This window comes from Harpegnathos saltator, unplaced genomic scaffold (genome assembly GCF_003227715.2).
Source record: "Harpegnathos saltator strain DR-91 unplaced genomic scaffold, Hsal_v8.6 scaffold80, whole genome shotgun sequence".
Taxonomy (NCBI): Eukaryota; Metazoa; Arthropoda; class Insecta; order Hymenoptera; family Formicidae; genus Harpegnathos; species Harpegnathos saltator.
This window is the reverse complement of record NW_020230649.1, coordinates 1,026,769-1,042,882: the sequence shown is the minus strand read 5'-3', so window position 1 is coordinate 1,042,882 and position 16,114 is coordinate 1,026,769. Positions and strand designations below refer to the sequence as shown.

General features: G+C 46.8%; 2 protein-coding genes across 5 annotated transcripts in view; one reads left to right on the top strand and one right to left on the bottom strand.

Moving 5' to 3' along the window:
• The window catches only part of Nadsyn (NAD synthetase), a 38,590-nt gene that overhangs the window by 14,658 nt on the left and 7,818 nt on the right, over positions 1–16,114 (top strand). For 2 of the 4 annotated variants that reach the window (XM_011140107.3, XM_011140105.3), the window contains exon 1: positions 2,823–3,018. The exons of 1 other annotated variant lie outside the window; for it this stretch is intronic. The gene's annotated coding sequence lies outside the window, so the exon portion shown is untranslated. Of the gene's footprint in view, positions 1–2,822; positions 3,019–4,542; positions 4,592–16,114 lie in introns of those variants that run through there. One more of the 4 variants, XM_025306816.1, reaches the window with a different exon arrangement.
• Positions 3,614–14,429, bottom strand: LOC105182596 (cytosolic carboxypeptidase 2). The gene is made up of 15 exons (XM_025306819.1): positions 13,994–14,429; positions 12,946–13,172; positions 12,590–12,742; positions 11,635–11,951; positions 11,289–11,438; positions 11,109–11,220; positions 10,460–10,705; positions 9,576–9,908; positions 8,929–9,156; positions 8,119–8,210; positions 7,488–7,719; positions 7,021–7,132; positions 6,766–6,958; positions 5,046–5,270; positions 3,614–4,580 (listed from the first exon to the last, which is right to left on the bottom strand). The coding sequence occupies exons 1-15, from the start codon at positions 14,064–14,066 to the stop codon at positions 3,899–3,901; spliced, it is 3,375 nt and encodes a 1,124-aa protein (XP_025162604.1). The 5' UTR covers positions 14,067–14,429; the 3' UTR covers positions 3,614–3,898.

Below are 16,114 nucleotides of genomic sequence, written 5' to 3'. Positions count from 1 at the left end.
GTCTCCCCCTATTGCTTGCAATGCATATATGCCAGCGTTTGATCTAATCCTGGAAACATCGCTCATACGCGGCAGACTGTACGGCCTTCAATGTACGTAACGATTTTTCTTTGATGTTTTTAATCGATTCGAAATGCTGTCTGCGAAGTATTTTCAGTAGAGAGAACAGGAAAAAGTCGCAGAGGGTTACGTCTGATGAATATGATGCTTATAAAGCAACATTCGTTGAGTTTTTTGTGAGAAATTCACGTATAAGTGTCGAGGTATGGTGGTTATCGTGATGCAAAATCCACGAGTTATTTTCTCACGATTCCGATCGTTTCTTAATGTTTTGCGGATTGTTCTATCGGATTGTTTTGCGCAAACGCCTCATGACGGACAAGTAGTATTTTGCATTGACTTTTTGACCAGTTGAGCGTCATCCGTTGACGTTAATGCTTTTTCCAGAGCGTGGGTCGTCTTTAACGGATTTTTATCCTTCTTGAAACTTCTTAAACCACTCAACGTACTTGTTTTCGATAAACGATCATCGCCATAAGCTTTTTGCAACATTTTGAATGCGTTTGAACAAAATTTCGTTTGCAACATAAAATTTCAAACAAATTCTTTGCTCCGTAATTTTCGACATCATAAAAATCGCCGTGCACAACAATCTTCATTGACATAAACAACTGCCACTTTCAAAGGGCTTGAAGGAACGCCATGATTTTTTCACCAAATGTGAAGGACATGTGTAGACAACTGAAGAAAGCAAACGGATTTGATTTAAAATTTACCCGCGATTTTTAAGAAATAAAGTTCGGATACTTTTTGATCACAGTAGTAACCCGCGATCAAATCGGACGTAAAATTAAAAATAAAACTCATTAATCTTACGGGAACGAAGGTGCGCTAATAAGTGATCAAAATTGTTAATCTCTAGATAGACAATCTTTACAAAAGAATAAATTCGTAGATTCAATTAAGAATAACTTAAAGTATAAATTCGTAGATTCACTTAAAAGTAAGAATATCTTATACTTTCTAACTTATACTTTCTAAACGTAACAACATTCCGTTCTTCTCGTTCGTATTCTTATAGTTTATTTTGCAGTTAAAAAAAGCTCGCGCAATATCGGATATTTTACTCTCAAACATTACGTTGAAATTTTTAAGTTTTAAAAATATGTGTGTGAATGTTATTACATGCATCGATCAGCACGACGTACCAAGCGCCTAACGTCAGCGCCTAAATGGCGCGCGCGTAAATAGTCAATTGTTCCGTCCCTGCCTGGCTTCTGTATCCGGCATGTAATAGACAAAGTGTTTATTTTAATAATTCTGTAATTAAGCATCGGATAACATTTTCGAAGAGGAAAAATGACCTTAGAACTTGTTCAAGCTATAGTATACTAAGGACAAGGAATTGTTTCGGATCGCCCTGTATATAAAAGTATGATATTCTCTTCTATCTCATTCATCCCTTTAACAACACCCCTTTAAGTAACATTTGGGCTTGTTAAAGATAAATTAATGAGCTCTGAACAAAAGCAACAGACAAGTTTTTATGTGCTCCACAACTCGCGATCATCGATTTCGATTAACACCATTAGAAAAAGCGCAGAACACCCCAATATCGTCCTAAACAATATCGTCCAAAATGTCTGGGAAATACTCTCAGACGTTCTGAACACATTAATAATTACTCGAAGACGTCATGCTGCATCCACCCGGCGATCGGCCTTTGGTCCACGGGATCGCGAACTTCTGTCAACTTGCGGCGAACTAGATAAAAAAAAATCAGTTCGATTTCGCGGGTGTTGCGACGAACATGCGACGCGACATCCAAATCGTTTCCGCATAAATACGTAATTATATTTCCTCTGTGAGAGAAAGAAACGAATGTCTGTGACTGACAATCAGCGGATGTTCAGGTCACGCTCGATGACCTGACATATAGTATGCGTTATATTGTGTATTTTTGTCCAATGCGTACTCATGTGATGCATATTTAACGAAGTTTCTTGTGCATATGTGCATTACGCGTGCGTTTGCACGTTGTGCAAAAAGTGCAAAAAGTGCAAAATATGGCAAATGAATGATTTTCTCATCCTTCTGCACGGGGATATAAACCAACACCGATGATTGTCTGAAGAGTGTTTATTTCGTGGAAAGTAAACTCTCGGTCCCATGCTTTACGCAAGCATCGCTCAACTCGCGTGAATTTCTTGATTCAGTGAGCGTGTTAATATGTGTCTAGTTGAATAATAAATAATAAATAATTAATTAGCGCGGAACACACCGACTCCTAAATGACATAGAAACAAAGTTGCCTTATGTCGCTCTGGTCAAATATGTGTTTCATACGTGTCAATGACTGCGCATATATGTATATACCGTTATACCGGCAAGGAAATATTCTGTGAAAAACAGTTAATTATGTTTTAAATATGGTTTATATTTTTTTCTTTATATAGACCAAATTAAACTCAAATAAAAACAAAATATTAATTATCATATTAATCTTAACATTATTAATATCATTATTATTATTATCCAGCTGTGAAAAAGCTATGAGAAATAAAGCATTAGCGTACAATATAATGCAACAGAGAGACTAAGCGAAAAATCATCAAGTAATTAAAATCTTTTAATTAAAATTGGCATGAACTTTTCTGGTACGCTGAATCTCGTAAGACCAATAGTCTTTCGTCAGTGACATCGCTCTTGCAAGACCATCAAGCAGAGACTTTTGAATCTGCCGCGTTCACGGATGCGACTTCCCATCGCCAGATGACGGCACAAGAATCGCGCGATTTCCGATGCGAGCCGCCTCTCTGTGTGAGTTGACCACTCGAAGCGTAAACTAGCCTCGCGGTAACAACAACTCGACAGCGTCGAGCATTGTGTCTCGAAGTACTGCGACTGTCTTCCTTAAGTCACGCGCTCCCAACGGCAAAACCTCCTGTTCATAGTGAGCGACCGAGAATATGCGCCGCATTTTGCTCGTTTGTTGATCGACACCCACGGATATCGCAGGTAAAGACATCTTCCTACCCGTGACGTGGTCGTTGGTCTGTTCTCTTCAGCTGAACTAGGTTGCATTTTTTACCGTTAGAGTGAAGTAAGCGTATCAATTTGCGATAAGAAGAAAAAAAAGAGATGGAATTTCAGTGCAGTACTAATTGAGCCGCGAAAAGAACAGACCTCGTGTCACGCTTCGACGTTCATTCGTGTCGCGTCGCCGTCCGACGTCGAGTGTGCTCGTCAGGATCGCCGATCGCCGGCTGTGCCGTATAGTATATTCCATCAGGTTATCTGCGATTCTTCATCTAACCTAATGGTGCTTCCGTCGCGCGCGAGCCACGTGATCGGCGCCGATGCGACGAAGCGCGCGAATTGTTTACTCCCGTCCATCGGGTCGCCATGGTAACATCGCGAGCGGGTGGCGCGACATTTCGATGTCACTGCTTCCACGTGATGTGAAATCGTCGCCTCTCGGTAGAGGATTTATTGTACTAATGTGTCGTATCATATTCCCCTTTTATTATACTACGACCGAGAGATCCCTTTTTCTCTCTCTCTCTCTCTCTCTTCTTGTTTACAATATATTATTATATAATAAGTTGCTCTATGTAATAAGTTATATATGTATATTTTGAATTTTATACCATGACCGGTTTTCGCGCGTCGGTTAATTAAATCCCGGGGTTTCGGGAGGAGGAAAACAGGAGAAAGTTGATTTGATAAACCTGTCGAAAAGTGGACAACATGTTTATAGTTTCCTTTTTCTCGCAGAGGAACGTGGTGGACTTTTTAAAGACCTCCTTTTATAGACGTGTAAAATCCTCTGTACACGCGGAGACGTTATCTTACGAGATCTACGAGGGCAGTTTGTTGCGTTATTTTTTCTCCTTTCTCAAACATTATCGCGCAACGCTTTCGCACTGCAGGCGCGCTTCCTCCGTTCCGTCGTTCTGTTCGCCGGGGGCTGCTTCTTCGACAACTGCTGCTGCTTCTTCTTCTTCTGTTTCTTCTTCACGGTCTTCGGCTTGCTCGAGACGTCGTACAACGACGACGCGTCATCCGACGTTGAGCTCTCGCAGCGGAAGAGCGCATCACGGCGTGATCGCGTCGTCGGTGTCCTCGGCGGCTGTCTCGTCACCTTGCCGCCGGTCTTGTTGATGACATCTACGCACGTGGACGCCACGACGCCGATGCCGCGAAATTTTCTACGCGGCTCGAGCTTCCGCGGCCGCTGCGATTGCGACTGCACTCGCTGCTTCTTCGGAGTCGTCGTTGACGCAGTCAGTAGCTTCAGCGAGTCCGCCTCGATCGCGAGGAACGAAGACTTCGCGCCTCTCGCGTCTTTCATGCGGGAGTTGAAATTTACCGCCCGCTGGACCCAGTCGAATTTGGAGCTTTTCTTCTTCGACGACGGCTTGGACGAGCCATCTGCGCGATCCACGACCTCCTTCAGCTGCGCCGGCAGGCTTTCTGCGGCGACGCCCTGTCGCTTCCGCCGCGACTTTCGCCGCGTCTTCCTCGAATCGACCTTGCTCTCCTCGTAGGCTAGTGACTGCGGCTTCTTGGACTGTAGTCTAAAAATGCAGTGAGTGAAAAGATCAAAGTTTGATTAATTGACTAATGACGATATTTTTCCCTCATCAAGAATGATCTTTCTAAAAATATCAAATAAAAAATATAAACATCAAACAAATGGTGAATTCACGCGTGGCTTAGTAAACAAATTCTTAAGCGATCCAATGCAGGACGCAGGTCGAAATTCACATAGATCAGTTTTATATTTTAAGATTGTCTTATACATTTTCACTTAAAATTGCATGGTTGTTTTATTGACTGTACATCTTAAGGTTGAAACTAATCATTGACCAGCAGTCTCTAATATTTTTCAAGCCAACATTGTTGGCAATCTTGTTTTAACATTCGCTCAGCAATGCGTTGAGACAGCCCTAAGTGTAAGATGGGACTGCAAACATCGTCCTTGACCGCACACGCATATCCTCAAGCTGCGAGTACGCGATAAGTGAAGTGGTTAAACTCACTTTAGCGTGGCCTCGCTGTCCGTGGGATAGTGCATCAGAGCGTGTCTGGAAACACCCCAGCTCAACGGAATCTTTACGAAAGCGTCGGCCTGACGTGCCGCGTCGATGCACTCGCCGGCGGTGGCGGTGCACGGCACACCTGTCCAAATCTGTTGCCTCAGTGACGTTAGCTTGATCCTCGCCTCTTGACTCGTCGGTGATACCGGCGACGGATTCCTCAGCGCTCTGCTGACAAATCGATCGGTCAGATATCAGAGTGTCCACGTTGAAATTTCATTGCCGGACTTTGGTCAACAATTCACGCGGAAAGAATCATTTCCACAATATAACTGGATTTTCCCTTGCCTGGGAGGAATAGGGACCACGTGAAGCGAGTTCTGCATCGTCGACTGAATATTTTTAATCTCTTCGAATGAAAATATCGCCATTTCCCGACCTATGTGAAGCTGGCCCCTCATTATCAAAATTTGAAAAAAATGATTAGAGTTCCAGTTGCCCCCCGAAGAGTTCTAGAGTTCTCAATCGGTTTTAGAAATAGTTCTGGTGTTTTAAGCAGTCAAAAAGGCAATTGAAAAAGGGGAGGGCTAACTTCACAAAACCGTCCACTTTAGCGAGCTAGAACTCTTTCATTTCCGCTCGAATCGATTCAAGTCATAAGAAAAATCGATAGAACTCTTCGGGGGGCCACCAGAATTCTAAAGAAACTGACCGATTTTCGAAAAAAAATTTTCTCCTAATTGGACTTAGAAATTTTTTTCGAAAATCGGTCAGTTTCTTTAGAATTCTGGTGGCCCCCCGAAGAGTTCTATCGATTTTTCTTATGACTTGAATCGATTCGAGCGGAAATGAAAGAGTTGTAGCTCATCAGAGTATCGTCGATGCCGAATTTTCTAAGTCCAATTAGGAGAAAATTTTTTTTCAAAAATCGATCAATTTTTTTAGAGTTCTGGTGGCCTTCCGAAGAGTCCTATCGATTTCCCTCGTGACTTGAATCGATTCGAGCGGACATGAAAGAGTTCTAGCTCGCTAAAGTGGACGGTTTTGTGAAGTTGCCTCCCCCTTTTTTCAATTGCCTTTTTGACTGCTTAAAACGCCAGAATTATTTCTAAATCCGATTGAGAACTCTAGAACTCTTCGGGAGGCAACTAGAACTCTAATCATTTTTTTCAAATTTTGATAATGAGGGGCCAGCTTCACATAGATCATTTCCCGCTCGTTTTGAGTGAGATTCCGCTCCAAGAAATTTAGAAGCGGGGAGATTCCGATGGGAAGTTCTAATCAGTTGAATGCTTTCAGTTGTCTCGACCGCATTTTAATACATAATTTTCTCCAATTCGGTTGAACTCTCTTTCTCTAAATTTCTTGGGGCGAGATTTCACCTGAAAGAAGTCACTAGCGAATCGCTCGAATTCGAGGAACTTCCACTCATATAGAGCGAATTCTCCATCGTCGACTAAATATTTTTAATCGCTTCGAATGAAAAAATCGCGCCATTTCCCGCTCGTTTTGACTGAGATTCCGCTGCAAGAAATTTAGAAGCGGGAAGATTCCGGTGGGAAGTTCTAATCAGTTGAATGTTTTCAGTTGTCTCGACCGCGTTTTAATGCATAATTTTCTCAATCGCGATGACAGAGATATTATTTCCCGTTACTGAATTTTCTCCTGGTCCTTATTTAATTAACCGAACCGAAAATCTTTTTGTCGCTCGGTTATGCCATACCGAAGACATCGTGTTCGTTGACGAGTCTTTCGATGATCCTTGCGCGGCAGGATCTCCCCGAAGGATACACTGCGAGGTCTCACGATCTCCGGCAGGATCAGCCCCTTGTTCCGTCGTTCCTCCTTTTCAGCAACAGCCGTTTCGGAGAGATCGACGATCTCCTCGCGACGTTCACGCGACGTTCGTCTCCAAACTACGGGATTGATGGTTGTGCAGGTTTATATTCTCATACGATCGGGTCAGACAAGTTGTTACCTTCGCATTCTCGTCCTTCGCTCCTGACGAAATTCTCGTCTGCCGAATCGGTGAGGTCGCAGAGGTCACTGCCTGGATCCGTCGTCGGCAAGTCCATCACCGCTCGTCGTGCCTGTCGAAGTGATGGAGATGGAACTTTGTAAACTTGTCAGAATGAAATTCCAAGCAAACAGCGCGGTAGCGGAGTCACTCGAGTCTGAGTAGTTTTTCGCTCGTTCTTCGCTCTGAATCGTTGAGTCAATATTTTCATTTGAAATGAAAGAGTGACATTGTCGTCGCAGAAACAAGTTCACTCCAGTCTCGAGTGATCCAATCTAATCTAATATCTGTACTCGCATAGAAAAACATATCGGAAAGAAATTCATGGCTCTTTTGCTATCAGATGTGCCGTCCCATTAATTAACCTCGGTGATTTCTCATACTGATCAACTCGCTCGTTGATCTCGAGATACAACAACAATACGTACCAGGATTCTCCTACGCTCCAAATAAATCCTGCCTGCGATGTCCCTCCGCGCTCTCCTTCTGCAGAGGCCGACGCTCCTCGGCGGAACAAAGGTGGGTGACGGCGGAGGTACGCAGAGGTACCGCCGACGATTCGCCAGGAGTTCGCCACCTTCGCTGGCCCATGCGACGTCCGTGTATTCGATCTTTTCATCGTCCGACAAAAAGCTTTCTTGCGAGGTGTCCCCCTCGTCGCTAATTAGATCGGTTGGATTGATTAAATTTTTTGGAGTATTCAGCGAGAAAGAGAGAGAGAGAGAGAGAGAGAGAGAGAGAGAAAACTTTATAATAAAAATTATTATAGAATTTTGCAATCCAACAGCATCCTGCTTCATAATCCTCTCGTTTCATATTTATATCTTAAGAACCGAATTTTGTTGCTGAAAGAAGTCTACTATGTTCTTAGCGACATTTATTATTTAGTAAGATGAATTATGCTGACGTTTGTTCCTGCGCGATTTAGAAGACACGATAAGATTGAGAAGAGAATCTATATGAAAAACATCTGGATCGTCGTTGCGAATATTTCCACTCGTTTAGAGAGAAATTTAGAGGGTAAGAGTCGCGGGGGCCGGGAGGTTGAAAGTTAGTCACCTGGAGTAATCGGTCAGGTCGATATTGGTGGGCTCCTCGGCGTTGGATCCTTCCTTCGTCAGTCTGGCTATAATCTTATTCCGTAGTCTCTCCTGACGTTTGACGTTTGGCGTTCGGGGACAAGGTCGATCCGGTGTCTTGAAATGTTATGCAATCGCGCGCTCAGAGTTCTCACATTTATTATCTTTATTTAGTCGATCCTCGATAAAGGATAACGACGCGCCTGACGTTCCCGCGCGCCATTGTGTCGGACGACACAATTGCCGGGCGCTTCTAAATTTATCGAGGACCGATTGGAATTCCATTATCGATGAAAATAACTCCACGTGTACATATTACTTACCGGAGCGTGAGTCCGTGCGAGGGTGCGGGGGTGCGCGCGTGAAAAAGATCCGTCGAATAGAGAATCGCGACGAGGCTCGATCGATTTAACACCGCCACGGCGTGCGTGACGTCAGCGTTTCTCCGTCGGGAATCACGACGGTCTCTCGCGGATGACAATTTGGTCTCGCGGGTAAAATAATCATCCACGCGCATTAGCGCGATGAATCTTACGGGGAATTTCGGGAGTGAACTTTGCGAAAAGCCACGTTAAATCGCGACACGACGTTTGCACGTGGAGCACACGAAGCGGACGAGACTCTCGATCGTGTTCATCCACGCAGGCAGGAAAGATTCGTCGAGTTAACGCGATTGATTTGTCCGTTGGCGTGTTAATTCGATCAACCTTCCCCTCGGTGTCGTGAGTGTCAAGGTCGACGGGAACGCCGAACACACGCCGTGTCGAGGCGTCAACCGAGACGGTGTTACCTTCGTGGGATCCTGATCGGAAAAATCGAGAAGGGTCTCGCAAAAGGCCTTGCCGATCTGCTCGTAGTCCTGCGTGGAGAAGTGAGTTCCGCATCTTGAGCCCATCTTGGAGCCGCCCATTGATGCCTCCATGGTGTAGCTGTTCTGTACGCCCATCGACCACACGACCACCCTGCCGGTGCCTTCCTTTCCCTTCTCGACGTGAAACTTGCAGTTCTCAAAGGAGAACTGCAAGCACAAAAGGAGAGACTTTGGGCGTAATTCGCGCAGCAGTCGGCGGAGCCACCGGGTAATCAGACCAAACCGCAGACCGTCGTCACACACAATTTTCGACGATCTGTTTTCCTCCCCTTTCTTCCACGTTCGTGGTCTTTGAAAGTCACCACCGACTTGACCCTGACTTTCGTACTTTTCGAGTTCCTGGGAGTGGAATCTCACTGAAGAGTGTACTCTGATTCGATGTGAGCAAACGTTCCGATCGGTCAGGGTGAATTTGCTACATCAGATTTATTCTTCAATTTCGAGGAATTTTCGACTCGATAATCACTTTTCCAGTGAAACTCAGCAAGTATTTGGACTTTCAAGTGGTCTGACGTTGACATCGCGCGGCGAAGGTACTTAAGAGGATCGAGGTCGCTTCGTCTCACCTTGTCGGCTGCGTTCTTGTGGAGCATCAGCGGGAACACCTGCTCCGACAGTTTGCCGTTGCATCCAGCTCGTTTGCTCTCGCAGCCATAGGCGAAGATGTTGTGCTTCCTCGAGTGAGCGTGCAAGTCGCAGTAGATCGCCACGCCGCATTCCTCGAGTAACCGGCGGATCATCAGCTTCGTGTGCCACACGGACGGGTAGCTCTCTCTCATCACGGTCCTATACTGCCGGTTCAGGTCCTTCCCGGACAGCGAGCAACGATTGTTGCCCACGATCACGCCGTCTGGGTTCAGCATCGGCACCAGCTTGAAAACGAATCTCTCCCGCAGCTCCTGCGCGATCACACCTTGTGTTCAGCTTCGAGTCGCGAGACGCGGGCTGAGGTACCAACGTCTCGTACACGAAGAGAATCTCACAGTGAAAATTCTGGAATCTCTTTGCTCTGCCAAGGAACATGTCGACATTTTCTCTTACTTTCTACTTTATACTTACTTTCATACGAATTACTTGCATTTCAGGGACTGAAATTTACTATAAGGAAAAGTTACTAGGTTTATTAAAAGATAAACTCTGCTGGCAGTCTATTTCCTCATTGTTAGAAAGTTCGAGATCAAATTGGCGAAGGCGAGAAGAATCTGCATGAAGGGAGCAATGATATTCCATCCGTGTACGTTTCGGTGAGGTTGCCGCGGAGGATCCGCCTCAGTCGTAAAAATGATAAGCGTCCAATGGAGCTTCTCCTATTTCTTCTTTGATAACTATGGAATCATCAAGCTTACTTTACTTCAACAGAATTCAACAGAGAGAATTCAACAGAAATGAAACCCGAGATTATTCCTCTGCGGCAACCCGGGGCATTTTGAGGACCGCGGACAAGTCTTACTCGGGCGCGATTCGTGTCACCGGTGAGAAAATCGATGATGCCCTTCATCATCCAGCTGGAAGGCGTCTCGCCGGGATGCACCCGAGCGGTGATGATGACACCGCGCTTCCGGCGCGCCTCGTCGTCGTGCATCGGTGCGGTGATCGTCAAGTAGTAAACGCCATTCCCGGCGAGACTGCGGCACAGCAGGCGCAACTTGGTGAACCTCGTCTTTGCGGGGTCGGCCACGATCCTGCCGAGGTACTCCTGGCGTGTTTACGCCAGGGTAATTAGCGAGAGCGAGATCGGATCTGCGGCGGGGCGCGGTAAATATGCAATCGCGAGCGCGATAAGCGACCTTCCCGCGGAGAAATGCGCGGGTATTCTCACGGACATGCCGTGTCTTACTTTGTTAGCCTTCCGCGTATATCGCGCGTGCTATTTAAGCATTTTCGAAACTGAAGTCTACTGCTGAGACATCGAATCTGCCTTCCTTAGAAAGATCAATTTCTTTGCAGTCTATTCCTCCGTTACTAAAAAATATAGTGAGATTCAAAATAATTAGTATACAAAGAAGGCTGCAATTTTCTCTCCGGATAAGGAATCACGATAAGTTTCACTTTTACACGTGGGACCTCGGCGATTTTCGAGTGTTATAGTCGATATCTACCTGCAGGTCGGTATACGTATAAGGGTAGCAGTGGGCCAGGTAGACGATGTCACGGTCATGGGGGAACGAGATATTGAACGTCAGCGTGTGCCTCTCTCGCTCCTCGTCGTTTCTGCAAGGATTTCGCGCGAGCTCTTACACGCGTCGCGAGACACGAGCTAGACCTCCAAAAGTACTCACGATGAATCGTTGTTTCGGTAGTACGTGATGTTGTCGCCGCACCTCCGCCATCCTATGGACCGAGTGCGAGCGTCCTCGGTAGAGTAGAGCAGCGGCTTGAGGCCCTCGTTGTAGAGGCTCTCCTCTTTGCACATGTTCACGATGGAGAATCTGCAAACGTAAGCAGAATCATTCCTCTGAAACGGAGATTATAACACTTGCGATCTGTACAATCAGTTTGTTCCATCAATTCTTTTCGAGTCTTTAGGCATTTTCCTCGAGAAGCTTTCCATTCTTCAAGCCGGTCTAATATCCCTCGGCTGGAAGAACCCGTCGAAACGTACTCTCCTTCGCTCCGATCGCGCACCTGTACGTGATTCTGCTCCTCGTATTGGACACCCTGAAGTAGTACCACTGCGTATGCCTCTGGGTGTAAAGATCCCTTCGGAGATAGAGCTGATAATACGTGTCGGTTATCTTCACCACTTTGCCGAGATTGCCGGACTCGAACCTTGACTCGAAGCGCAGATCCGTGCTGTCCTCCTTCGGGCGGCTGGACGCCTCGGCGAGGAAGAAGATATCGTTCTCATTAGTGGTCTCCTTGTTATCCGCCGCGCTCGACTCTCCGGAGAAATCCGTAGGGAACGGCAACACCGTGCTCCCACCCACGCAAGATCGGCTGAACTGTGGAAATGACAGAGTCCATCCGTTTTAGTACATCAAGACCTTGCCGTGCAATAAACGTTTCTTTCTTTCTTCCCTTAACTTTGCTCTTGTTTGGTGCATTCTGCTCTACTACTTGAGCTTACTCAGAGCCCTCAAGCGAGACGCCGTCGTGCTACGCCAAAGAAACACGGAGAGAGCTTTATAGTGAAGATCATTATAGAATTTTATGACCGAGGAACGCATCGAGGTCCGGCCTTAATCGATCATCCACCGCTGCTGCATGCACCATTTTTATTTCAGAAACTACAGTCTTGTTGAGAAGTTTACCATGTCTCTTGGCAAGATAAGCTCGCTGACAACTTATTCTCACAGTACTTAGTCAGTATTAGAAAACACGGCGAAGTTCAAGAGAATTTATCGTAATATCCACCAGAGCTATAATGTTCTTTTCGTGAAGAGCTTTAATGTTCTTTTCGTGAAGAGAAGGAGAGAGAGAGAGAGAGAGAGGGGGGGGGAGAGGGAGAGAGAGAGAGAGAGAGAGAGAGAGAGAGAGAGAGAGAGAGAGAGAGAGAGAGAGAGAGAGAGAGAGAGAGAGAGAGAGAGAGAGAGAGAAAGAGAGAGCGCAATTTGAAGACCGCGTTATCATCGTGACCTACGTAATTAGTGACGTTGGTCGGGCAGTAGCGAAATATCACCGTTCCGAGCTCGTCGCTGATCGGCTTCGGCCTCGGCTCCTTTCCCGTTGAGACGTAAAAGGCCTCCGGAATGCTCGAGTTGTTTTCGATATGGCGGATTCGCTCTGGGACCACCTGCGAGAAAACATGTGGGTGAAATGCAGGTTCGCTTAGTTGCAAGATGAGCTGATAAAAATAACACGAGAAAGAGGAGAGAGAGAGAGAGAGAGAGAGAGAGGGGGGGGGGGAGAGGGGGAGAGAAAGAGAGAGAGAGAGAGAGAGAGAGAGAATGAGTGATAGTAAAGAAAGGAGTAAGGATCAGCATGATCGTTTCTTACTTGACACTCGGTCGGCCATCTGGCCGCCTCCTGAATACTCCCATCGACGATGCAGCGTGCATCGAGGACTGCTCGGAGTGTCTCCTTGGAGTATCGATGCTGGGACAGACCCAAAGGTATCCCGAACAGCGCTGACTCTATCTCCCGTCTCAAGACGGAGCTGTCGTAACGTTCCAGCGGAGACACTTGCAACTCCTGTGGCACCTGCAGCTCGGAGAGCATGCCACCTGCGACATCGCGAGAAACTTGTTAGCGAGTTCCGTCACTCGCTTCATTTTCGATGAATCCCAATCGTTTGATTTACTCAAAGAAATTGATCGTAGCAGAAGTACACGAGACAAAAGAGGTGTGTTCGTGTCGCGAATTTTGCAAAATTGACGAAGCCAAATTGAATCGGCCAATTAATTTCAATTCCACATTTATCAACTTATCAGTGACGTGTTCGGTCGACTTCAATCAGTCAACCAATCAATCGATTGACGAATTAAAGATGAAAAAGCGAGTAGTCGGGCGAGGCTTCCCCTTGCTTTTAGGGAAAGGAAAGGAAACCGAGGTGGAAGGCAATCCAACCCTCATTTGCGAGAACTCTTAATTGCCCGAACAATCTCCGGTGTCTCGCAGGTCGCTCGAGCGACGACCACTTGTAACTCTTAACGCTCGTAGCGCGTCTCAACGTGAAGCGTATCGACGGGCACAACTCGGAGCTCCGAGTGCCAAGGCTTAATTACGCCAGGCAAAGTTCGTGCAAATTGGCAACGCAATCTCGGCGTTCGCGGGGCTGAATTATTCGCGCCGATGTAACTGTGCAGGTGTCATAATGATAGGCTGCCAACGAAGAAGACATTACGTCACACAAGCGCTCGCGAAGGATCGATGTCCGCGTCAGGGTACAACGTCCGTGCAAGCCCTCCGCCGCGCGCGTCGTGATTCCGAATAACTCATCGCGAACTCGTCGCTCGGCTTTTGATTCTTCGTCAGGACGGGAATTAAGCCGCTCGACCTCGTCAGGTCGAGCCTCGTACCTGCGTCTCCTCGCGTTAGAGCTCACCGGGGATAGGCTGAACCGGGAACAGCATGGCCTGAAGCTCCCTCACTCTGCTGCTCGACACCGCCTTCGTCATCTTTCGTTATCTCTCGTCAGCTTCGTCCTCGTCCTGCTCGTCACGATCGTCCGCGTCGAACACCGCCGACGATATCCTGCCGCTCGCGGCATTCCCGCGATCTCGCCTCGCCGACACCTCCTCCCCGAGGAGATAGTCCACGATCGGGCTCTTCATCCTCCGCGACCTGGCTCACGAGACCCTCATGTCGCGCTCTGCGCTCTACTTCCTCCTCTCGACGGCCTCAGCCGATCCTCCCCAGTGATCTTCGCTCCTTGGTGTCCTTCTTCACCTGTGAACAGTGTGCAAATTCAAATCGGTTAGGTATGCTCGTTCCTTTGGAACGACACTCGCACGATCGCCGAGATAGCCGATAAGTTCGAGAAGGGATGAAAGTAACAATGAAGCAAAAAAATAAGAAAAAGAAGATGGATCGTTAAAAGTCTAAGCACTGTGGACGAACCAAAAAATAGATACTTTACTGTATGTATTTTTTAATTTCATTAACTACTCAGTAACTCCTTTCTCTTAAAGTTCTTATTGATCCCTCTCCATCCAACAGAGCCTCTATTTTCATTTGCCGAAGTAGAAGAATATATTTTTACATGAGAGAAATGTCACAGACTTTTTCGTATAAACTCTTTTCAATCTGATTTTTTCTTTATCGCATTGCGATCACTCTCTTTATCGCTAGCGATGCAAGAACAAATTATATAAATACGAAACAGCAGGATAATAAATCAATTAACGTGGAACGTCAATATGCTCCAAAGTTTGCCCTAAAAGACCCAAAAGTGAAGGATTCGAGAAATTCCAAATAGGACAATTTTCGCTGTTTTCCGTGTAGAAATAGAAATATGGACGAGATGAACCCAGGAGTTCACCACGCCAGAGGAGTTCAAAACGCCGCGCGGTTAATTTTGACCGAAACTTTGGGCCGACCCAATCGTGCCACTCACCGATTGAAATCGCCGAGCGGATCGCGAGCGTCGAAGCCGAGCGGACGGAGGGACTTTGACGGCGTTAGAGGGTGCCAGCAGGTGGGACCGACAGGAGGGTGCGATTCGCACTGCGATTTGCTCGGCGCGAAGGTCTGCTTCTGGTCGGCTCCTCGCCCGGAACGCGCGCAGAGGCTACGTTTCGGGCCGCTTGGTCGAGGATCGCGAAACGTTCCGCGAATGATTGCCTGACAACCGTCGCGATCGTGGGCGGAGTCAGCCGGGGAACGATCGTTCGTTAAAAGCCCGTCTCGTCGAGGAAGGTCGCCGCCGCCGCCGGCGCGGCTCATCGACATAATATCGCCGACTCCTCGTGCGCTCGCTAACTTGGCCCCACTGACGTTTCTCCGCGACTCATAGACTCGTAAGGGGAAATACCGACGGAGAGGGTTGCTCGATCTGCGTTCAACGATTCATTCTGCGACTGCTTCATCCGTCGTCCAGGGACGTTGAGGACGAGAGCGCGTCCTCGTCTGGAGACTCGCGGGTCTGCCTCGCACAGCGACTGTTATCACGTGTCGATCGGCTCACCCCCGATGCGTCGTCCGCGTTCTATTTTGGGGTTCGACTTGTTGCGCCGAAGGGACCGCGAGTAATTGACGCGAGACACGAGGATCTTCCCCGTATGGTACAAGGCGGCGAAGCGGTCTCGAGCAAAGTTTTTATACTCGAACCGCCGACCGCTCGTCAGCGACGAGACTTCTGTCGACTTCATGCTGCAATACCTCGTTTATTTGTAGATTCTCGGTTCTGACTGTGCGGAGACGACCGCGTACATCTCTGAGAAATTCGGACGCCTTTACGACAGGGTGTTTACTGCCTGGAAAAACCTGGAAAATCAGGGAAAAGTCAGGGACTTTTATTGGAAATCAGGGAATTTTTTTGAATTTGTTCTTTTTAAAATTTTCTTATATTATAATAATATAGAACAGGAAAGGTCTTTGAAAAGAAAAAAGAATTTAGAAGCAAAGGAGTTAGAAATGAAACGTATGCAAATTTTAGAAAGTGCGCAAAAAGAAGCAGAAGCGCTTCAAGAGCAAATTGCAACTTTAAAAAAATAATCGAAAATTT

Bases quoted from the DNA above. Each gene is read 5' to 3' on its own strand.
- LOC105182596 (XM_025306819.1), bottom strand. From the start codon at position 14,066: ATGACGAAGGCGGTGTCGAGCAGCAGAGTGAGGGAGCTTCAGGCCATG. The intron at 7,720-8,118 runs GTGACTAACTTT...CGATCTAATTAG, and splicing joins GACCTGACCGATTACTCCAG to CGACGAGGGGGACACCTCGC. The intron at 6,959-7,020 runs GTAACAACTTGT...TCAATCCCGTAG, and splicing joins CGAAGGACGAGAATGCGAAG to TTTGGAGACGAACGTCGCGT.